The 24,532-nt window shown below is 42.9% G+C and overlaps 1 protein-coding gene across 1 annotated transcript in view; it reads left to right on the top strand.

The window, feature by feature from the left end:
- NUGGC (nuclear GTPase, germinal center associated) overlaps positions 1-24,532 on the top strand; it is a 38,103-nt gene that overhangs the window by 6,699 nt on the left and 6,872 nt on the right. Inside the window, exons 6-14 of the mRNA XM_036424091.2 lie at positions 2,189-2,398; positions 8,005-8,180; positions 9,964-9,982; positions 10,269-10,358; positions 13,478-13,583; positions 15,145-15,278; positions 19,579-19,743; positions 21,412-21,569; positions 23,336-23,474. Coding sequence (XP_036279984.2) covers positions 2,189-2,398; positions 8,005-8,180; positions 9,964-9,982; positions 10,269-10,358; positions 13,478-13,583; positions 15,145-15,278; positions 19,579-19,743; positions 21,412-21,569; positions 23,336-23,474 — 1,197 coding nt within the window. The remainder of the gene's footprint in view (positions 1-2,188; positions 2,399-8,004; positions 8,181-9,963; positions 9,983-10,268; positions 10,359-13,477; positions 13,584-15,144; positions 15,279-19,578; positions 19,744-21,411; positions 21,570-23,335; positions 23,475-24,532) is intronic.

Below are 24,532 nucleotides of genomic sequence, written 5' to 3' on the forward strand. Positions count from 1 at the left end.
CCGCAACACTTGTTATCAATGATGAGAGAGAATCATTGATTGCCTGCCTCTTACACACTCCACACTGGGGGTGGAACCTGCAACCCAGGCATATGACCTGACCGGGAATCAAACCATGACCTCCTGATTTATAGGTCAATGATCAACCACTGAGCCATGCTGGCCTGGCTAACCCTAGATTTTCTTGTAAGTTAAAACTCATCCTTAAAATATTATTATTCTACACTTACTCTAAAATTTAGTGTTCAATTATCTCCTAAGTTTAGCATAGCCAATCCTCCTCAAATAGTTAATGCTACTTGCATAATAAGCCAAATTTATTTAGAATTTTTCTATTATAGTTTAAATTTAATACATTCAATTCTTTCAAAAATGTTAAATTTAAAAGGCACACTTAGGAGTCAAATGAATGAATCTCTTAAGGCACTTAGTTCTGTTTATCTAGGAAATCAAACAAATATAATAGTCATTTCTTATATTTAAGTGGATGTTACTATTAAAAATAATTACATTAATAATATCTAAAACATTAGACTGAGCATGTCCAAAGAAACACAATGATTATAACAGTGGTTACTTTATCTCCATACACAACTTACACCAAGGAATCACTATAACATTTCTTTCTTAACCTCTCTGTGTTTAGAAATACTCCTTCCCAGGGTTTCAAATTTACCCACTAAAAAAGGAGGAACAGAATGACCATCTCAGCGAGTGAGAGGGCACTGATTCAGAATTTGGGTCAGGGACTCTAGACTGGCCTGAGGGAATCTGAGTTTGTCTTCCAGAATGGTTTGCCCAGAGCCAGTTTATTGGGTTGAGCCTCCTTCTTCTAGAAGGGACTTTATATATATTAATTATTGATTTCAGAGAGGAAGAGAGAAGGAGAGAGATATAGAAACATCAGTGATGAGAGAGAATCATTGACCGGCTGCCTCCTGCACGCCCTTCACTGGGGATCAAGCCTGCAACCGAGGAACCAGCTATTGAACTGTGACCTCCTGGTTTATAGGTTAACACTCAACCACTGAGCCATGCTTTTTCTTTTATGTAGCTCTTGTTGTGTCTACCTTTTTTTTTTTTAAATAAAATATCTTAAAGAACTTTTATCATCTCTTTCACAATTTATTTTATTGAAATGGATGAAATCTATCAACTCCCTACCCAGATTACAATAACCCCCTGATTTAATCCCCACTCTCTTAAGAATTTACTTCCTTATTTTTCTTAAAGGAACATTCTATAGATATTTAGTAACAACGACCACCATACATCCCAAATCTTCTGTTCCCTGAAGTAGCCCAGTAGAAATTTGCTGCTATTCATAATTGCTGGCATGAATGTTTCGTTGTCCATTATGTTTAGGAAGAAACAATAGGCTAAGAACAACTCACCATCCCACCCATCAACATTAAAACATCCTAGAAATGCTCACATATCAGCATATTTTTTTAACTTAAAAAATAACTTTTAAAAACCCCTTTAAAGATCATTTTTCAGACAAATCTTCAGTTTGGAAATTATGGTCACCATATCACTATTTTCTGTAATCTGGACTCTCTGGTAATTAAAATGTTCATATTAGCCATGCTGGAAGAATCGTCTCCCTCCAAATTTTAGAAAAATTGCATATTAATTACATGGATTTTAGAATTTAAATGGAATTTTGGAGATAAAATGGTTATTTGGTGAAGCTCTAAACTTTACTGAAGTCCCATCCTAACTGACTCTAGTTTCTTTATCATTAAGTTGAAGAGCTTGAACTCCTTGATTGCCAAGTCCATTCTGACTCTCAGGCTGTAAGCCCTTATTGGCTAGATCACAGGCTTCCTGGTGCCCATCACTGCTCCCTCTGCCCCCAATATATTTTTCTTTATTTTAGGGAGGAAGGGAGAGGGACAGATAGATAGAAACATCAATGATGAGAGAGAATCATCGATCAGCTGCCTCCTGCACATCCCACCCTGGGAATAGAGCCCGTAACCTGGGCATATATCCTGACTAGGAATTGAACAGTAACCTACTGGTTCATAGGTTGACGCTCAACCACTGAGCCATGCTGGCCAGGCCATCGCTGCTTCTTACCATTTCTCAGCATACCTTCAAAGAACCTGAATCACTAGCTCATCCGAGACAGAAATGCTGGGAGAAGGTCTGATGTGTGTGTGACCTTTTCCTCCTTCCTCAGGCAGGAGAGCTGTCTGTCAAGCTGGACCCCTACATCAGGACTAAGAGGAGAGACTGGGATGGAGACTCAGCAGAGACACAAATCTGGCCCTTGATTAAGCATGTGGAAGTGACTCTTCCCAAATCAGAGCTGATTCCAGAAGGGGTTGTGCTGGTGGACATTCCAGGCACAGGTGACTTCAACAGCAAGAGGGATGAGATGTGGAAAAAGGTGATTCTCCTTCCTATGACTTTGTTCCCTTTTCCCTCAATTCCTCCGCCCTCTCAAAAGCAACGAAGAAGTCTCTGCTTTCAGCTTAATGGGTCGTATGAGTTCACTGGAGTCAAATTCTTCTACTTTCCATGTTCTAAGCCTCAGGGCAACAGTAGGGTATGGGTGGCCAGAGAAACTAGAGAGTTAGGAATCACGAGGCAGGCCTGGTAGCTGGACCAAGAATGTGTAGAAAAGAAGGGTCAGCAGGAGAGTGGACTAAGAATAAACAGAAGAAACAAGGCAGATGGGGAGAGGAAGGCCAAGAGTTGGGTATAAAGCAGAGAAGCCGACAGCCAGGCACCAAGAAATCAGGAGGCTGCTACTGTGTTTGGGTGTTAGGAACAGAAACTCAAGAAAGCAATCCCATGTGAAGTGCAGTTCATCAAAGGATCTCATGAGACCCAACTCGGCCTCAGGGCCACCTCTCCGGCTGGAAGCAGCTATTTTTGTCTCATCCTCTGCTCGATCTCATGACTGTCTCTCTTTGTGCACCTCTGTAGAGGCCTGCTTCCCTCTGTGTAGCCATTAAGATCCATGTTGTGGAAAATGACCACCCTAGACATTATGAAGTCCAAGTGCCCATGACTGTCTGACTATATAATCTTTGTGTTTTTTAGTTCAAATTCCCAGAAGAAAAATATGATTGATTCCTGCCCAGAAAATAGATTAGCTCTCTTTGGATTAAATATCCAGCCCTATTGCAATCAGCTGTGGCTGATGGTGGGGTTGAAAGGAAAGTCCACCTGTTCAACCAAAATCTTAGATGGGGGTTCAATTCCCAACAAATAGGGCATGAGCTCACCAGGAACCCCCAGATGTGACTACAGGCAGAGTTAAATATTGGAGTCATTTGACCTGCACCTGGAGGCTGAATTTTTAAGAATTTATCTCATTGTTCATTTGCTTTTCATTCATCAAACATATATAACAATATACTAAGCACTGAGGATGCAAAGATTACAGATAAAAATAATAAAAGCACACACTTAACTTAGCATTTACTTTGTGCTGGGTATTATTCTCAGTGAAGTAAGCTGCCCATTTAATATTGGGGAACTTAGCCCAGCCAAGAAGACAGTGAATGAAAAGAGGCAGAGATGACCTTTAATGTTAAGAAACGTGTGTGTGTGTGTGTGTGTGTGTGTGTGTGTGTGTGTGTGATGTGTAAGATCCTGCCTTCTGGAAGGATAGACACTCTATTGTTAGCAGCACTTTTTGTGTTTAGCACCACTCTTAACTACCTACACCTCCGTGTTGTTTGTATATTTTATATGAACATGTATTATCTTTACACTAAAAGATGGAAAGCAAACTAAGACAACATTGAATGAGAAGTAGAGCCTTCCCACAAAGGGCTTAGAGCCTAACAGGAGAGACAAAACGTACAGATGACTAAATACATGGCAGATAATGATGTACTAGAGGGACAAGGTGATGTGAACACTCCAAAGTAGAAATGACCTTCAACAGGAACTCTCATTTCTTCAACAAACACCTACAGAGCATCTATTCAATTTCGTGGTAGATTCCAGGTGGACAGAGACAAAGTCTTTGTCCTTGAGAGTCTCCTAGTCCAGAAGGGAACAACTCGGTCATACTAATGAACAAACCATATTACTGAGAAATGAGAGCACAAAGTAATCATTTCATTTTGGAGGTGGGGAGGATTCAGAGAGCACACAGAAGCTCAGCCTCCACCTGGCAGAGAAGGCGGTTGAAACGGTACCACTGAGCACTGGCTCAGTGGGCCGAGGGAGCTGGGTGTTGGGAGAAGGATGAGTCTTCCTGGGTGGCTGGAGGGAGAAGGGGGTGTAGGTGTAGAGAGAGGTGCAGAGACAAGCCTGGAGACGTTAGGATGGGCTTTAATACCATGCTTCCTGGGGACGCTCGAAGGACAAGAGGGACCGGGCTGTGTGATAGAGCAAGAAAGGGCATCTTTAGGCAGAAAGCGCTCAGGAGCACAGGGTCAGAAGAGAGAGGCCACAGGACCGGAGCTGGATGTGGACTGGGAGGAAGGGCCTGTATCAGTGAGTCACGTTCAGTGCCAAAGCTGTGTGACTGTGGACCAGGGAGCCTTGTGACTGGTTTCCAATCAAGATCAGGATGACAGGGTCAGGATGACAGCTTCCAGCTCAGCAGCCTATGCCCTGATTTTACAGGGGAGAAATGAAGGCTCAGAGAGGGGAAGCCATTTGCCTAAGACCACACAGCTATCGAGTGGCAGATTTTGAACCAGAGGGCAGGTTCCTACCTTCCCAGCATAGGCTTTATCCATCATCCCCTCAGGATGTCACCTCACAGTTCTTTAGGATGAAGGCAGTTGCCTTCTCCTTGACCCTTTGGCTCAGGCCTGGCCAAGAGAGCCTTGTTTCTGCAGGGTCTCAGCTCTTGGAGAGGAATTGCCAGCCTTGGTTAGTTCCCTGCCAGGCCCAGGGAGCGACAGCCTAGGGGAGGCAGCCAGCTTCTCTCGCTGGATGGAGCCGTGGTTGCCGCCAGTTCAGATACACTGGGCAGCTTATCAAAGGCCACTCAGAATAGAGGAGCCAGCAGATCTGGCTCAGAATACCCGCTCTGAGGAGGTCGGGCTGAAGCGAAGGAATGGTTCCCAGCGTGCTCTGCTTGGCCTTGGCTCCCCTGCATTCTTGTGGTTTTTACGATCTCCTCTCACAAGCAGTTACTAAAGATTTCCTTCTTTCCAGGAAGAACAGAGCCAACACCCCTGCCCCATCTCTCCAGCTGCCAGCTTGGCCTTCCCTGAACACAAACAATTGTGAATCCAGACCTCCCTGTTCTGACACCTACAAGTCCTGAGACCTTAGATGTGTCACCTGACCTCTCTGAGGCCCATTCTCAACCACAGGAGGGAGGGAGATGGGGTAGCAGAGGTGCCATCCCACCCACTCCTAAGTCTAGTCACTCCTGTCTTAGAGACAAGCTTTTTTTTTTTTTAATATATTTTATTGATTTTTTTACAGAGAGGAAGAGAGAGGGATAGAGAGTTAGAAACATCAGTGAGAGAGAATCATCGATCAGCTGTCTCTTGCACACCCCCTACTGGGGATGTGCCCACAATCGGAATCGAACCAGCGACCTTTCAGTCCGCAGGCTGACGCTTTATTCACTGAGCCAAACCAGTTTCAGCAGAGACAAGCTTTTTGGTGTCCTCTTCAATGCTAACTTGATCAAATCCTGGCAGGTAGGGGCATTGTGGAGGGCCTGAAATTTAACCACTGCTACCTTTATGGTTGCAGTCCTCTTCTCATGTTAATAAACATTTGTTAAGCACCTGTAGTTTACCAGGACCACGGGGGAAATTGTTGACCTTTAACAAACAGCCAGCCAGATACTTTCCCACAAAATGGGTTGATTCAGGCACAATAAAGAATTGCAATCCGGGACCTTCAGTCTAATGGTGAACAACACAGAAGTCCAGAGATACAAAGGAGAAGGATGCTCTTTTATGGTCTTGGGAGGAGCTGTAGTAAAAGAACAGTCCATTAGAGTAAACTGAGAGGTCAGAGTATAGTGACCTTTTATTGGTTGAGTTACTGCCGTGTCTCCCATTAGCTGGGCTGTTACTGGGCAAGGAGGCAGAAAGGTGGTGTCACTTCCTGTTGGAGATGCAGGGCATGTCATTTCCTGTGGAGGTCAGTAGCGTGTGCTGAGTGATGAGTGTCAGAGTTTCTCTCTTCTGCCCTGTGGACTCTATTTTGAATGAGTTTTTATTATTTTGTTATTAGTGTTCACAATATAAAGGTGAAAATGGACCTGCCCTTGAAGAGCTTGCAGCCTGATATTCTAGGATCTTTCGCAACCTGCCTGAACAGCCTGAAGCCTTCCTGAAGTTGATTATAATTTGGGAAGAGGGAGGGAGCATTTTTTCCCCCCAACATAGATATGAGCTCATCCACACAGGGAGGAGATTCAGACCCATGGGTGTCCTTACGCTGGTCCTTTGCCTCTCAGGCCTATTGTCTTCTCTACAAATAGTAAAGTTTGTCTTATTATAGAGATTGATGATTTTGAAACAATAGCCCACGAAACCAAGGGATTCTTCAACAGAGGTTGGGGGTTCTGAGCTGTTTGGGGCTCCAAACCTTCCATCCCCAACTAGAATTCTTTTTTAAATATATTTTTATTAATTTCAGGGAAGAAGGAAGAGGGAGAGATAGAAACATCAGTGATGACAGAGAATCATTGATTGGCCGCCTCTTGCACACCCCCTACTGGGCATGTGCCCTTGACTGGAATCGAACCTGGGACCTTTCAGTCTGCAGACTGAACTCTATCCACTGAATCAAACCAGCTAGAACCCCAATTGTAATTCTTTGTAAGATTTCATTTGAAAAAGGCTCCACTGCTAAAATACAAGTTTGAAACCCACAAATCTAGATCAAGTTTTCTTAGCCTCGGCACTATTAACCTTTTGGGCAGAACATTATCTGTTGTAGGGGCTGAGCTGGGCATTGTAGGATGTTTAACAGCATCTCTGACCTTCACCCTCCAGTCCCCCCCCCCCCCATATCATAACAATTGAAAAGGTATCCAGACATTGCCAAATGTACCCTGGGGTACAAAATCATCACTGGTTAAGAACAACTGGTATAAAGCAAAATAATAACTTGTCATAAACTTGTCATATCTTTATGTGCAAAGAGCTGTTCTGAAGAACCTCAAATAAACTTAATTGCTGAGTTGGGCCAGCTTTTCATTTTTAGGGAGAGAGAAGACAAGAGAAGCAATACATAAGAGAAATGTCAAGGCAACACAAAATTACTCATCACATGAAAGTTGCTTATTGATAATAGCAATATTTGTGCTATTAATCATAAGCTGTAATTTCGTGTTCATTGACATTTGCAACTTGAAATTGTATAGTTCCTGGCTCCCTGCTAATACATGCTGAATATTCAGGGATAGTCAAACAACAAAAAGGTGATAGTATAAGGGTAGATTCATGACCAGAACTAGTTCTGGAAAAACAATAATTTCCCCTAGAGGACAACCAAGGCAAAGCAAGTCAGTGAAGAATCCAGTAATTGAGATCTGACTTCTTGAATTCCATCAATCACTAATGCTACAAACATCTCGGAAACCTCTGCTGTGGCCACACACTGTGCTTGAGGTGGTGTGGATTCCAAGCTGAATGGTACAGCCCTTTCCCATCACAATCTGGATGGGGAAAGGTGCAGAGAGCCAATCCTGTACAACAACTCTGCCCGAGAGGTACTGTGGCAGGGAAGTCCGGGTGCTGTAGGATGTAGAGGGGGGTGGCCAACCCATCCTTACGTGGCCCTTAGCAGATTCTCAAGGGACAAATGGAGGTTAAAAAAAAATAGGTTGTGGCAAGTACAAAAGCCCTGAGAGATGACAGAATTATATCTGAGAAACTGAAGGAAGCTCAACATGGCTGGAGCATGGAGTGTGGTGGAGTGTGGGGAGAGTTGGGATAGAGAAAGGGAAAGACAGAGGCAGAGCAGGGAGGACATAAGTGATACATGAAGGAATCATGTCCTCTACAACCGTTACACCATTCTGAAACATATTGTGGTCATGTTTCACAGACCATTGATAAGTGCTCAGTGATCTGGGTGATCAGTGACATTGAAAGGGTGTCTGGAGGGAGAGCCCATGAAGACCTTCTGAATGAGAGCATCAAAGCCTGCCAACGGGGTTTCTGCAGGGACGTTGCCCTGGTGGTCACCAAGACCGACAAACTCCACCTGCCGGAATATCTAAGGTACCATGCTGGACTTGCAGGGAGGTGGGCTTTCCTCCATGGGTCCTGACTACAGTGAGGATGGAGCTTTGACTTTAGGATGTGGTACTCAGGGAAGTGACTGTTGGGGATGCAAGAGAAGTCTAGGGGACTAGCTGGGATGGCAGGACTCTTGAGTGGACTGGCTCAGGGATCTGAACCACTGTGGCCCCTCAGAATAACTGCTAAACACCCAACAGGCTATTCTCTCCATGGTTCCAGGGTTGCTGCTCATGAGTGTGATGTGATGGTCCAGCCTGGGCCCCAGATATGGAATCCACACTACCCCAAGCTAGTAGGCACTTTCTAGAATATTTCTGGCACAGTGCAGCATTGAAGTATCAGATTCTGTTTTCAGATCTGTCTACTCCTGAGATTTTAAACCCATTTGGAACACAGTTCTCAAAGTTTTAGAACTTTGGCCAAAAGTAAAAGCATTCTTACATATTATATTCTAACAACAACGAAGGGAACAATGAAAGATAAACATTTTAGAGTTTAGTAGATGCTGATTTATGTTGATTTCCATGTAGATCACTGCCTCCTGCTCCCCGCCCCCCACCACACACACAGACACACACACACACACACACACAGACACACACACACACACACACACACACACAGCTAGAGAGACAATAACTTATCTTACACACTATTATTATTAACTATTACAAAGGATCAGCAGGTATAAAGTGATGCTGGGTACATGGACATACAGTCCAGGGATATAATTTTGTTGATTTTTAGAGCTCTGCTCTAACAAAAAGCTTCTTTACCTGTCACCTCCTCCATTTCACCCACGCCCTCTGTAACTTGAGTCTGGTGTCTCCAGGAATTTATTAAGCATACAAAACTTCCTCAGTGAAGAAATAGATTAAGGCTTCTCACCCTAGCTTCTTGCTCTCATGGTCTAGGTTAGAATTTCAGTTTCATTTTCCTTCCCCACTCCCTACAGATTTCATCCATCCCTACCCCTGCCACAAAATAATATCTAAAGCTATCCCTTGCCAATGCCAACTCTAAAACTAAACCTAAATCAATTTAATTTATTAAATGTTTAATGAACACAATGGTAGGAGCTGCCAATTCAGAGATGCATATTGCCTTGTCACCACGGTCACTGTCCTAAAAGAGGGTTAAAGTTTAGAGGAGAAGGATAAGCAAAGTACTATGGGAAGAGAGAGAGATGCAGAAAATTCCACCGATGACAAAACATCCTATATAATAAAAGGCTAATATGTAAATTGACTGAACAGCAGCAGTCACTATGATGTGAACTGACCACCAGGGAGCAGACACTTAATGCAGGAGCTGCCCCCTGGTGGTCAGTGTACTCCCAAAGGGGGAATGCTGCTCAATCAGAAGCCAGGTCGGGCTCATGGCTGTGGAGCACAGCGATGGTGGTAGGAGCCTCTCTTGCCTCCATGGCAGTGCTAAGGATGTCCAACTGATGGCTTAGACCCGCTCCCACTTAGGGCTCCTGGACTGTGAGAGGGCACAGGCTGGGCTGAGGGACACCCCCACCCCCCCACCAAGTGCACAAATTTTGTGCACCAGGCCTCTAATTGAGAAATATTTAAATACACTTTATTTTTGAATGGACACTGGTGGTGGATCAGAAGAGAGAGCACTTGGGCTGAAGAAAGAGCTTAGGCAAAGGCATAGAGTCATGATAATATCTGCTGCTTTGGGGGGAAATCAAAAGGCTGTCGTGACACATAATGAGTTCAGTAATGGTTACAATTTTCTACTTTTATTTCAGGGAAAGGAAAGTGGGAAATGTAAGTATGGACTAGTTACTTTTATTTTTAATTCTTAAAGCTCTACTAAGATATAATTGATATACCCCAAAGTTGCACACATTTAATGTAAACATCTTGGACATATGCATGGACTAGTTATTTTTAAATAATACTTTTAGTGATTAATATTATATAATTTAAATACATGCACATTTATTATTTAATAAAACATACATCTTGTATTTAATAAAACATACATCTTGCACTTCATCGCTTTGATAATTGTGTATTCTTTGCCATGCTTTTATTTCCCTTCACAATCTAGCAAGCTATTCAAAATCAGCGAGAGGCTGTTTTAGAAAGAAATGAAACGATAAAACTACAAAGGAATAGAATTCTCAAGGAAAAACTAAAGGTGGGTTCATGGATTTTCCTATGTATTTTTCTGCTTTTCAGCCACTCAGATTTTGGGAAACAAATGTCTATTTGGTCTTGGGCAGTAGCAAGGACAAAAGTTTTGGAGTAGACCATTTGGACTTAACTTAGTTCTATTAATTAACAACTTTGTGACCTCAGGCAAATTACTACACCTCTCTGAACCTCCATTTTCTCATTTGGAAAATGGGAAATAACAATACCTACCTCTTATGATTGTTGGGAGCATTGAATGAGCATACGGTCTGCTGAGAAATACGTGCAAGTGAAATTAGGGATCACCATACAGTTCAACATGCGCTTGGCTAGAGCAACGCATGGGATGGTGTGGGAATACAGAAGGAGAATGCTCAAATCACATTGGCAATCAGGGAGGTGGTGTTGTGTAGAGGTTCAGGGAAAACTCTCAGTTTCTTGAGCAGAATTTTAAAGAACCAGTATCTTAGTAATGGGAAGAAGTAGGAGAAAGAGCATTTGAGATGGAGGGGAAAACATGATTGAAAAGCCTGTTCTGTATGTAGTTTTAAAAAGCTCGGCAAAGGGTATATGCATGGATGTTGGGGGATAAGGCCTGAGCTGTATCTTTCAGTCTTGTGTAATTGTATGTGGGACTCTCAGTGTTTTCTTATTTTTATTGTCTGTCACTGAAATAAGTACTAGTACACACATAAAACTCATTATTATCAAATTTTATATAACTATAAAACTGAAACCAATTTTCAGATAAAATATAAACAAAACAACAATATCTGTTAGTATAATGTGATAGATGATATGGTTTTGCTGAAATGAAATCTTCAGTGCTGCGTTTAATAGTAAAAACATATGGCCTTATGTCCATTTTGATATTTAACTGCTTTCTGTATTTTGACTTCAATTACATCCATGCAGAAAATGTCTGAAGCACAATGTGGAATTGAAATTTTCAAAGCTTTTGTTTCTAATTCAGAATAATCAGACCCGGTACTTAAGCCAATGTCTTCTCCCAAGTCATTCTTGAATACTGGTTTTAACGAGGCAATAATTCAGTAAAGCTGTTGTTATTCCCTTTAATCGTTTTTGTGACATTAAAAAATATGCGCTTTATGAGTACCTAATTGTATTGTTTCTGGACATAGAAACATAAAATGCTTCAACTCACAATTCAAAACTATATTAATTGCTCACGAATGTGGCAAATTGGAGTGTATGCGAAATAGGGTGTGGTCAACAATATATCAGCCTGTGGGTGACTATGGTTCTGACAATTACAGTATAAGTTCTTTTGAGATCTGAATACCTACCCCACTTTTGGCTAGGTGATGCCATCATTCCCCAACCAATTTATTTTTGTTTGAATTGTTGTAAATTACCTGTACTTCATGCTTTTGTTGGGAGCAAATTTAATTTTAATTATAGAAAATATGAGACAGAGGTTAACCATAGAGTAGTCATTCGTATAGATGTCCATGCTTATTTTTATTATAAAAAATAAAAAATAAGAAAAATATTGTAAGAACCATTACAGACCCTGGAGACTACATTTTTGGACAACGGTTTGGAAATACAGTTGTCCTTGAACATGTGGGTGTTAGGGGTACTGACCTCCTGTATAGTCAAATAATATGTTTATAACCACAGTTAGCCCTCTGCATACACAGATTCCCAAAGTGAGGAGACCCTTAAAAAATGTGGGTTTGAATTGAGGTCATTTGAAAAAAAAAACCCCAAGTATAAGTAGGCCTGCAAAGTTCAAACCCATGTTCTTCAAGGTTCAACTGTACTATGCATTGTAGAGAGATTGTTTTCTCAGCAGTATGGCGAATGGAAGGGTGAGGAGAGGGCTGTCTGAAGATTGGATATAGACAGACCACTTGTGAGGGTTAGTTGAGAGTCAGAAATAGGCAGTCACTACAGGATTAGAGGAGATCATTCAAGAGATATTAGGGAGGTCAATCCACAGGTTTTTGGCAAGTGAGAGAGGGCTGGATTTTGACTTTCTCAGGCATGCTATTTGAACTGGTTATTATACAGCATTTTACTTTTGCTTTAGCACATCTGTAAAGAAATTTACTCTTCTCCTGGGTGTCTCTCCTTAACTATCACAAAACTACTACCCAAGTGTACAGGCTCCTGCAAGCCTACCCCACATCTCTAGTGCAACCTTGACAACATCTTGCCAGAGATGTGAAATCTCCTCTCTGTCAGGAGACTACTTACTCAGCTCTTTCATATCTTTGCATCAAAAAGATTGACAACTCTCTGTGTTTTCTACCACCCCCAGATAACCATATACACACTCATTATAGTTTTTCTTTTTTGGGTGAGATGAACAAAATATGACGGAACAATATTTATGCACAATTCTAGTATGATCTCTCTGTGATGATGTTTTTCTCATCATATTTTTTTCACCTCCTTCTTAATTTCTTGACATTTAAGAAATTTTCTTACGCATTACTTCAAACTTAAATGTGTATGATAACTCGCTAACCACCCAGCTCAGAAACTTGCACTTTTATAGAACTTTTCCAAGTTTTGGATTGTGCTGATAAATATTTAATAGTCAGCTCTATTAAAAAAAAAAAAAAAAAAAGGGTGTGTGTGTGTGTGTGGATGACTTGTAATGTTTGCCAATTCCCATGGTGTAAATACTTCCACTGTTGCTAGTTTTAACCTACCAGTATGATGCCATTGAAGGCAGAGTTGGGGAGAGCTGTGTATGTCCAGTTGGCTCTTAGAGCTGGTACAAGCTGCCTCCAGCACATCACTGCCTTTTCCAGAGTTGTGCTTCTTTTTCCAAAAAGAATCATGGTACTTTCCCCACTCTGAGCATTTAAATATACTTTTGAATTATTTTATCTCTGCATTTCCTTTTAGAATTACCATTTTAGCTCCCAAGAGAATAGTTTCTGTGCAGCAATTTCTAAACAACTTCTGACCTTGTGAGGTGCAGACAGATAGGGACAGCTGACGTTCAGAATGTTGACTATTCCTTATGGGGTTCTCATAGAACCGAAGTGAATGGGCTGAAATCTGCCAAAGGCTCTTATGAGGCCTGCCTTGTTTCCTTTGCCAGGAGTGAGTTATTCTGTCCCTTCTGTGCCTCTCTCACTTCAGAGAAAATTGCCAGCTGACTCCAAGGTTCTGGAAGCTTCCAATCTGGTGTACACAGTCAGCGCCCAGGAGTACTGGTGGCAGGCTCTCCTCACTGAAGAGGAAACTGGTAATTAAAAACAAAAAAACCCCAAACAAAACTCAATCGATAAAATTCTCAAGATTAACTTTGGTGCTCTGAAGGTCCCGCTCTAAAACTGTTGGTGCCATACTCGCAGTTTGCCAGCTTCTGTACCTATTAGCGAATATGTTTGTTTGTTTTCCCTGCATTGTGGTGGTGCCTTGAGACCACAATTCCTCTCTCCCCCAAATCTTACCCCCAGTTGGTAAAGGTCAGTGATCCGGTTAGTACCGTATTTTTTGGACCATAAGACGCACTTTTTTCCCCCCAGAAGTGGGGGGAAAAAGTCCCTGCGTCTTATGGTCCAAATATAGCCTACACATATACTTTTTAAAAAAAGTTTTTTTACTTGCCCGGCTCTGTGTGGTCTCTGTGTGCTTGCCCGGCTCTAAAATGGTTCTAAATGCTGCTGTTTACGAGTTTACAGGGTTGATTACATGTGTTTATGACTGTGATGTTGGGTTTTAATGCACATAAAATATTTTAGGACACTATTTGTTTCAGAATCTTTTTTTCTTCATTTCCCTTCTCTAAAAACTGGTGCGTCTTATGGTCCGGAGCGTCTTATGGTCCGAAAAATACGGTATTTGGCTTGAGATTTTTCACGAGCCCACCTATGGGTTTTAGAACATTGCCTGAGTATCTATTGGATGCTTCGTCTGTGGGCGGGAAAAGTAGAAGACAGCTTAAAATCTAGGAGCTACCACGCCTAGATTTTGCAAAAATCAAACTGAGAACAAGACTTAGTTCAGTAATTCTATGAGTACAGTAAAAGTTCAGTAGTTCTGGAGATCTGTGTGACTGGAATTCTCAGTAAAAATGGTGAGGAGGCAGGATCTGAGCTAGACACTGACCTGAGCTTAAAATGTACGTGCCTGTCACTAGGCATGGATGAGTTAAGGAGCAGAAGGTGTTACATGTTCCCAGAAATTGGGGAAATGGTTAAACAAGGATATAAAAGACATAACCAGCCGGGCACATACAGAAGCAGTAAAGGAAAATGTCCACTTAAAGGAACAATGGAGAAAATAGGAGTGACATTTGTCATTTTCTGACTAACAGAGGGTTAAGGTTAAGATACGTTTCCAGTCTGGAATCCCAGCCATCAGAAGGTCTTAGCCCTTTCTACAGCAGGCATAAACTATTTTGATATTAAAAGTTATGTGTTATAGACAGAAAAATCTAGGGGGACTGAAGAACTGAGACTCTAACAGGTGAGCACTTTGGTTTCATTATTCAGGTAAGTACTCATCCCGAGGGAAGTGGCGATTTTTGTAAGCCACCTTACACTTTTCTACATAGTTTGCTTCATTCTGCTACAAAAAAAAAAACAAAAAAAAAACACACCGATAGTCATCATTGCTGACTTACCATCATTATTGCTGACCCTAGATGGTCCTCAGAAAGGCTGGGCTAGTGGGCTCTGAGCCCACATAGGACCTCAACAGTGGTTAACGCAGACTGCCATCCAGATCTGTTCATTCTGATGAATCCTAGTTACTGTGAACTCTGGCCTTACGAAATTGTTTGTGCTGCCTGTGAACCCCAGAAATCCCCAAGTTAAGAGAATATATCAGGAGACGGCTCTTGGAGAAGAAGAGGAGGATGGTGACCAAGTATGTTACCGAAGCCTTTGGCCTGCTGCTCCTTACAGACAGTTTCAACTGCACGGAAAACCTGCCGGTATGGATGCCACCTGTGCTCCCACCCCGGGCAGGACATTTCCTTTTACAAAGTTAGGCAATTATGATTTTTTTCCTTTTCATATCAAAGGAGGATACTAAGCTCAGAGAATCTAAAGAGGAGAAAAGGGTAATTAGGGGGTTAAAATGATAACATTTGAGTAAAAAAGAAAGAACATTTTCCCTAGGACAAAAGATTAAGAGGAAAAAGTAAAAATAGTCAGTGGCTACTTTCCCCCTTTCCTGAGACTTGCATAAGATGGAATGTGTTTAGCGATGGCAGGCGTGATTTATTTACTTCTAGTGCAATACAGACAGTTCTTAGTTATCCTGCAGAGGCGTGGGTATGCACACAGTCCCCAAAGTTTCATGGATTCTTGTCAGGCCCTGGTGCTGTCAGACTCTCAAACTCGGGCAGCAAATGTGTGAGAGGAAGGAAAGCAAGAGAGACTTTCAGCAAAGAGTTCAGATATTAACCTTCGCAGTTAGAATGCAAACCTTCCCAATAACCAGTTGAAATTACTATTTTCATAGTAATGAACAAATGTATCTCTTTGATGGTTTTTTTTTTTTTTTCCCCCCTAAAATAAGAGAGATATGCTGCAAAAGTAGAGGTGTAAGAGAGCTAGGGAGAAAAATCTGTTGCTGGAATCAAGCACCAATTGCATTTCTTCTTTGGAAAGAACTGACTTACAAAGACACAGGTTTGAACTACATGTGATTTTTTTTCTCAATAAATACATGTAGTGTTGTAAATGTATTTTCCTTATTATTTTATTAATAACATTTTATTTTTTCCTTGCTCAATTTATTATAAGACTAGTTGACTATTTATGTTATCGGTAAGGCTTCGAGTCAACAGTAGGCCATTAGTAGTTTAGTAGAGTCAAAAGCTGAATGCGGATTTATGACTGCACAGGGGTCAGCTCCCCTAACTCCCATATTGTTCAAGGGTCAACTGTATAAAGAAAAATTCTGACCCGCAGCCTGCAGCTGCCTGTTTAGGAAACCAACCCCTTATTGACAATGCACAGCTCAGGAAGCCAGCATGCTGTACATTAGATTTGTAGGAAGTCAGACGACCATCTCTTATAACAATCCAAGAAATTAAACAGTAACTTCTGTAACAATCCACTCCAAATGGCCAGACCTTCATGAATAAGGATAGCTTCTCTAATCTCTATCCATGCAGCCATATTAGGACTCCTAGAGAAGGCGAAATACTCTCTCTACTGAATCACATAGGATCCCTGCTCCGATGAGCCCACCCACAGCTGCCCCATGCCCTCGGCCTCCCATCAGGGCACAACTGAAGCCTTTCCACCACCTGCCTTTGCGTCTCCGCCAAACGCAAGTGACGGCAGCTGACTGCCTGGCTGTAGCAATCTCTGATAGGTAGGCTTCCTGTGCTCTCCTCTGGTTGGTGTTTATTTCCACACGTGCTTTCACCACCAGATTTATACAAGTTGTCTGCCTTGCTGATAGGCAGAGCAGGAAAGGGGCAGAGAAAGTGGGGCTGGATAAGAGTTCAAGGTCCTGAGAATGAGGGACGGTGAGCCTGGGATGGCCCTGGGAAGTGGCAAGAAGAGGCAGATACTGGAGACCTGACTTCAATGTGAAAAGTAAGCAATGCCGACTGCAGATGGTTTACGCAGTTTTGGTCAAATGTCCACATTTTTAAAATTCTATACATGAGTGAGCCATAGGGCGAGATTCACTGTCTTTTTTTTTTTTTTTTTTTTTTTTTCCCCAATCTCAGTTCTTATGCTTTGTTTTGGTCTCCTTCTGTGCAGAGGTGGGGGTGAGGGGGAGACTCTCCTGGAATCTGAGAGTTTCCAATTTGACGTTTGTCCTCTGAAATACTGGGGAAAGGTTTAACCTTCTACCTTCCTGAAAAAGTTCTTCAGGGTGAAGGTTGCCTCCCCGCCCAGCAAAAGATTGCCTTTGGAAGTGCTGATGGAAAACCAATCAGATGTGGTGCTGTGTGTGGTTGGTTTATTTTTCAAACACATGGTCGAGGCATTTTGCAATCAGACTCTCAGTGCCGGCCCCACATGCTCTTCTCTGCTGATGCGGAGGAGCGGCCCTTGTAGGGGCTCAGTCCCATCCTCACAACCAGACTCCAGGCCACAGAAAACACAGAGGAGGGGGTGGGTTGGCACTTCTGTGATAATCTTTTGGAGGGAGTTGCCAGCAGCTTTTTTCAAAATTCTTTGGCCTCAGATAACGGTCTGAGCCTTAATTTTTGATGGAAAGTTGGAAGGCAAGAGTTTTGTCAGTTCCTTTGAACTCTTAAAAATATCAAGCCTAAAAATATATGTGATTGATAATTTTTTAAGATTGTGCCTCAAAACAAAACAAAAATTAGAGTTTGGGTAGTTAGTGATTTTAAATAAACAGAGTTCTGCTCATTTTTTAAGAGTCAATAGGAAGTTGATTATGATATCTCAATGTCAAAGGAGTCCTGCATTTACTCAAAGTAGTTGCCAGCCACTCCCCCCCCCCTTTTTTTTTTTTTTTTTTTTTTACTGTTCTTTTATCTTCAGCCCTTCCCTTTCTTATCAATTCCCCTCCAACATGTATTTGGTGAGAGTGAGACATTCTGAGAATCCTGCCCATAGATTTTCTTTTCATGACTTCGCTCTTATTTCATTTTGATCACCAGCCACAAATTCAAAAGAATCTAGAGGACACTAGAGAAAAAAATAAAGTATGGCTTATAGAATTCTTACCAGTGAAACCACAAAAATCCCCAAGGCATGCCTAAAGCTAAGTGGTGTCCTTAAACGATAAGGCTCATCAACTCTAAGGCTTCCAGAGTACAGGAGTTTGAGGCTGTTTCCAGGATCATTTGGCCCCATCTACTTACTTCAAAGACAGTGCAATTGAGATGCAGAGAAGCTAAGTCATCTGTTAAGGTCACACATCGATTCAAGAGCTATTTCTTCCATCAAGTTTCGAATAGGATCTATAAGCCTACATTACCCATAGTTCTCCGTGCTACTCATTCACTCTGTAAATGTTTCTGGACTGCATTCTCTGTGCCTTGCCTTGGAATACACAATCGTGACTAACGTAGTCTCTCCCTTCAGCGAGCTCCTAGTCCAGGGGAGGAGACATGGGGTGAGAGAGACATTGCACAGCAGGAGGAATGCTGTGGCGCAGGGATGTACAAAATGCAGGGAACGTGGGAAAGAGAGCCCCAACTCTGCCTGGGGGGAGTCAGGGAAGGCATCACATGGGAAGGGAGTTGAGCTTTGTCTGGAAAGATAAGACGGTGGGAACAGCATGTGCGAAGGCATGAGGTCACAAAAGTAAAGGCTTGCTTGGCTCTGAAGGGACTTAAGTGCCAAGTAAAGAGGTTGGCTTCTGCTTGCTGCACATCCCCCAAGGTTCTCACACAGGGAACAGACACTACAGTCCCCAGTTTGAACCCAAAGTCCAAGGCTGTCCCTGGTGGTCCCTCCCTTTCATTGTTTGAATAGACACTTTCCTCCCTGACTACACTGTACTCTCCTTTGAAGAAGGGACGGAGCCTTATTTTTGGTCCTGGAGCTTTGTTATTCGAAGTGTGGTCCAGGGCCCGGAAGATCTGCCTCCCCTGGGAGCTTTAGAAATGGAGAAGCCCAGGCCCCCAGACTTGAACAAATTCTCCTGGGGATTTGTTTGCACATTAAAGTTTGAAAAACACCAGCCTCAAAAGCTGTTCTGTGCAAAGTCAAAGCTCATTCAATGTTTGTTGATTCAGATGTCATTGGAAATTTTTGTTTTAGTAACAATTGGGTTTTTATTTGGATAGTCGTTCCCCCACATAGCCTGATGGATTGTACATCTAGAGAAAGTTGCAGGAGGGATATAGTTGTTCTATTCTCTGGTCCCTCAAAGCTAAAGGATGTTCATTTCTTTCTCTCTCTCTCTCTCTCCCTTCCTCTCTTTCTAAAAACCAATAAAAACCTATCTCGGATGAGGATCTTAATAATAATACATTTGCACTAACCAAAATTTCAGTAGTGGGCTTTGGGATCATTATTCAATGATATAAGTTTTAAGGGAATATCTTTCAAGTGAATGGCTGTGTAGCATGATACAACTGGCATCATTCTATCTATCTATCTATCTATCTATCTATCTATCTTATTAGTCTTCCCTTTTCACTTAATACTACAAGTGATAAGGAGAAGTCAACTGTGGGTGATTTGCTCAGCCAAATCTTGCTTAAAGGAAGCAAAGTTTGAGGAGAAAGCGGGGGTGGCCTTGAGGGTGGGGGTGGCCTCATGCTTCTTCTATGACCCTGTCCCTAGAACGAACACTTGCACATGAGTGGCCTGCGGAGATTTGTGGAAGAGAAAATACAGCTGCTGGAGAAGGCCATTGACCAGTGCTTTGCCCACATAGTCCAGCCTCTGCAAGAAGGGGTCAGAAATGCCAGGGCTTCCTATCGACGGATCCTCGGGGCATGTCTGGTGGTAAGTGACCCTTTCCAGGGAAAACCTGTGATGTTTGGTGAAGTCTGCCTGGTCCCCAAGGTCAGGAGTTGGTAGTCACCTGCAGAAAATGTATACTCAGATCTATAGGAATGAAAGGTATTGAAGAATACCTCTCTCATCACCTTCTTTCTCTGTGACTATCAACATACCCTAGGTGTTCCTATTTGATAGCAACTTTCCTTTGTGATCAGAAATTTGGGCAAATATTTATATGCTTACATTATGTAACATAGCAAAATAACCAAATGTCTAATAACAAGAGAGCAGTAAAATGAACTATGATATGTCTATAGGATGTATTGTGTGGTTATTAAAATATTTTCAAAGCATATACAATGAATTAAGGAAATGCTCATATTATAGCATTAATTGGAAAGGAAAGACTAGTAAGATAGATAGATAGATAGATAGATAGAGATATAGATAGATGGTTAGAATGATACCAGTTGTATCATGCTATACAGCCATTCACTTGAAAGATATTCCCTTAAAACAGTGGCTGGCAAACTCATTAGTCAAATGAGCAAAATATAAATGATTGAACTTTCTTTTGAGAGCCAAATTTTTAAAATCTAAACTTCTTCTTACACCACTTCTTCAAAATAGATTCGCCCAGGCTGTGGTATTTTGTGGAAGAGCCACACTCAAGGGGCCAAAGAGCTGCATGTGGCTCACGAGCCACAGTTTGCCAACTATGGCCTTAAAACATATATCATTGATTAATGATCCAAAGCCCACTACTGAAATTTTGGTTAGTGAAAATGTATTATTATTATTTAAGATCCTTCATCTGAGACAGGCTTTTATTGATTTTTAGAAAGAGAGGAAGGTAAGGGAAAGAGAGAGGGGGCAACACCAATTTGAGAAAGCAACAGGGATTGGTTGCCTCCTATGCATGCCCTGCCTAGGGACTGAACCAAAAACCTAGACATGTGCCCTGACTAGGAATCAAACCCACAACCTTTTGGTATAAGGGATGACCTTCCAACCAGCCGAGCTACCCGCCCAGGGCAGTGTTAATGTGTTTTTATTGACTTTATTAAGAATCACCACCTGGCTAAAATTTATCCATGTCTCTCATAACTCTAGCTTCATGATATTTTCCCCTCTGATTTGTGAACTTATTTTTCTGGGGGGGGGAGAAAATATTACAACGATACATAAATCAAATTGCATTTCATTAAATATTTAACAAAAAGTATAAAAAAAATCTTGGACTATACTTGCAAAAATATGAAACAGATACTCCCAGTAGGTTCGTAGCACATTTCCATTCAATAACTGCTCATTTAACAAATATTTACCAAGCACTCCTGATGCCCTTGCCAGATGGCAAGGACATCCGGGTACTGGAGGAGACACACTGTGCCTGATCTCAACGGTCCAGTTGAGGAGCCGAATGAGTAAACAGACAAATGCAACACTGTGTGAGAGGAGCCATGGGCAAAGTGAGCACAGGGCGCATTGGGAACCCCGGACAGGGCACCCCACCGACTTTAGACACGACGGCCACCCTCTCTCTCTCTAGTGTAGGAATAAGTTAAAAGATTACTTGGTGCTAGTGTGATTCTTGGTAATGCAATTCTGATCCTGTGCTTGTCCAGCTAATGCCCACTAACTCTACTAACTTGTTGTTTATTTACCTAGAGGAGTAGAGGAAACCAGGGTTTCCACCAGACCCTGAAAGCCGTTTGCCTGAAAAACGGCATCTATGCCTCCAGGACTCTGGCACGAATAGATCTGAATGAAGCCATCACTCAGCCCATCTATGACCAGATTGATCCTGTGTTTGGAGGCATTTTTAGGTAAAAGATCTTTCCTCGTGTTCCTTGGTGAGCAAACAGCTGAAGAATGTTGGGCCAGCGTCTCATCTTTAAGAATTTGTACTTTGGATTTGGAAGTGCAAAGAGTAGCTTGCAACTTGAGGAGGAAAGCTTACTCCTTGGCCGAACACAAAAGCCTTCTTGGTTTGCTTTACTTAAAAATTTCCCATGGTGACCTGGAGTGCAGATGGAGATGTTGCCTTCAGACTAATGTTATGATTCCCATTATTTTTTCAAATATCTCATACATGCAGCAGGGGATAAACTTTCTAATGGATCCAAGCCCAGGATAGGGTATTTTGGTTGGAGAGCGTGGAGTTAAGCAAACACATGGCCTTCATAAATTTCCCTGAATGGAGAGAGAGAGAGAGAGAGAGAGAGAGAGAGAGAGAGAGAGAGAGAGAGAGAGAAAGTGACTCTGTTTGCTCCCATACTGCATGCTCCCAAAGGTGGCATGGGAGGGGGGTGTGCCTTCACATGTCCCCTCCTTCCATTTTTCCTTGATGGTCAATCTTTCTCTCCATCAACAGAAACATCATTTCCTAAATTTCCAACCTGTCCCCAGCCTTCTTCCATTGCCTCTAGCATATCATCAGGTTCACCACCTGCTTGAACCATTCCACCTTCCCTTGATTCTTAAGTCAGTGCCCCCTTCTCCACCCCCACCTTCCTTTGAACTCTTTTGGGATCATACCATTTCTTGTATATCCACCCCACCAAATTCCTTAGGATGGCATTCAAGACATTCCACTTGCCTCCAACTGGCCTTTCTGAACTCGCCCCGAGCTGTGGCCCAGTATCGGTCCTCTGCTTTAGCCAGCTTAGAGGGGAGCAGAGAGCCACAGAAATGTACCAGGAAGCATGCTAAGTATTTTGGGTGTGTTACATCATCGCATCCTCCCAACTACTCTCTGGAGGGTACATTATATTGTTGCATTCTCCCAATAACCCTCTGTCTTTTTCTTTTTAAATAGATTTGCATCGATTTCAGATAGAGTAGGGTTAGGGAGGGAGGGAGAGAGAGAAATATTGATGAGAGAGAATCATTGATTGGCTGCCTCCTACACACCCCATACCGGGGACTGAACCTGCAACCCAGGCATGTGCCCTGACCAGGAATTGAACCATGACCTCCTGGTTCATAGGTCGACTCTTAACCACTGAGCAACACTGGCTGGGTGATTTCTGCCTTTTTACTAGTGAACAAAACTGAGCTTCACCCAGCTCATGAGGTAAGAGATAGGATTTCAAGCCTATACCCTCTCTTCTACACCTGCTGCTTCTTAGTCCTGGGATGCGCTGAAGCTGCCTTCACTCTCTTGTGCATATGGTGAATAGCCCCTCCTTCTTTTCGTTTTCCTAACCCTTACCTGTCTCCGGAGGTACGATCCCATCCTTTCAAGTGGAAACAGCTAGGCAATGGAAAGCCTGAGTGTTGAGATTAAACAGATATGTCTAAAGCCTCAATCTGCCACTTACTAGCTGTGTGGCCTTGATCCCATCAGCAATCTTCTCCGAACCTCCGTTTTCCCATCTGTAAAATGGGCATCGTTGCACTGATTTCGTAGGGTTTGTTGTCAAGGGCCTGGTGCAGCACAATGCCCGACATGCGACAGGAATGTGATACAAGTCCTTTCTTGTCCTCCTTCTCTCAAAATGAATAAAAGGATACCAGCTGGTTTCCTCTTGGTTGTAGCCTCACAATGGCCATTGACGTCTCTCACATACTACGTTGCTTTCTTCCGTAGGACTGGAACGCCCACCGGCTCAGCTTTGATGCCTCACATAGATGCTTTTAAGCACTCTCTCCAGGAGAAGATGACGGAAATTGGGATAAGAAATGGCTGGAAATATGATAGCTACAAGAAAAGTTTCCTGATCCAGGAGGTAAGACTGGTAGATTGGGAAGAGAGGCATGAGGTTGGGTGGTGGGTTTCTTCCCAACAGGCTTTGGGATGCTGCCTGTCTCTCCAGACCAGTTCCTCTGCAGCGTCCAGGGTCCAGGGAACTCATAGCAGGAGCTGTGACATGCACAGCAGGGATGGGTGTGTGTGTAGGGGGGCAGCAGCAGTCCTGACTCAGCCGTGGAGGCGGACACCAGGCCAGCTTCCTCCCACTGGAGCAGAGAGTAACCGCCAACGTTGTACAGTAGATTCTGCATCCAGGAAGAATCTTCAAAGGCTCCTTAGATGTACAAAAATTGGAATCCATTTGTGATGCTTTCAGGAACCTTCCTATCATTTCTGCCAATGTCACGAAGTATCATCCAAAGCAGTGAAGCATAAAGTATCATATTTTTGCAGATCGTTTTCTAGTTCCGAGTACTCAAGGCTTTTGCCTGTGACCCGTATTCTTCAAGGCTGCCTTAGTCCTTCTGTGCTGCTCTCACAAAATACCATAAACTGGGTGGCTTGCCAACAACAGAAATGCATTTCTCACGGCTCCGGGCGCTGGAAGTCCAGGTCTAGGCGCAAGCAGACTTGATATCTGGTTGGACTTGCTTCCTGGCCCAGGGATGGCTGTCTTCTCCCTGTACCCCCACATGGCAGAGGGGCGAGGGAGCACACTAGGACCTCTTTTATAGGGGAGTAATCCCAATCACGAGAGCCCCTCCTCCCCCCGTGACCTCATTTCCACTTAAAGGGCCATCACCTACTGCCCCCACATTGCCGGGCGGGATTCCAATATATGAATTGAAGGGGAAGGGGGGGCACAAGAGCTCAGTGGCAGGAGGTGCCATGCACACCATATTCAGTCCACAGCACATCCCAGCCCGAATCCCATGGCAACACTAGAGAAATTATTCCTCCCCCACTATCCCCCCAAAAGGTCCAGTTTCAGCATCTCACATGCGCCAGAGCTCAACTCAGCAAATATTTAATGGGATGTCTATAGGTGCAGGCACTGTGGGAAGCTCTTTGGGATGTAAAGATGCTGAAGACACA

The sequence above is a fragment of the Pipistrellus kuhlii genome, unplaced genomic scaffold (assembly GCF_014108245.1).
Source record: "Pipistrellus kuhlii isolate mPipKuh1 unplaced genomic scaffold, mPipKuh1.p scaffold_m20_p_8, whole genome shotgun sequence".
NCBI lineage: Eukaryota > Metazoa > Chordata > Mammalia > Chiroptera > Vespertilionidae > Pipistrellus > Pipistrellus kuhlii.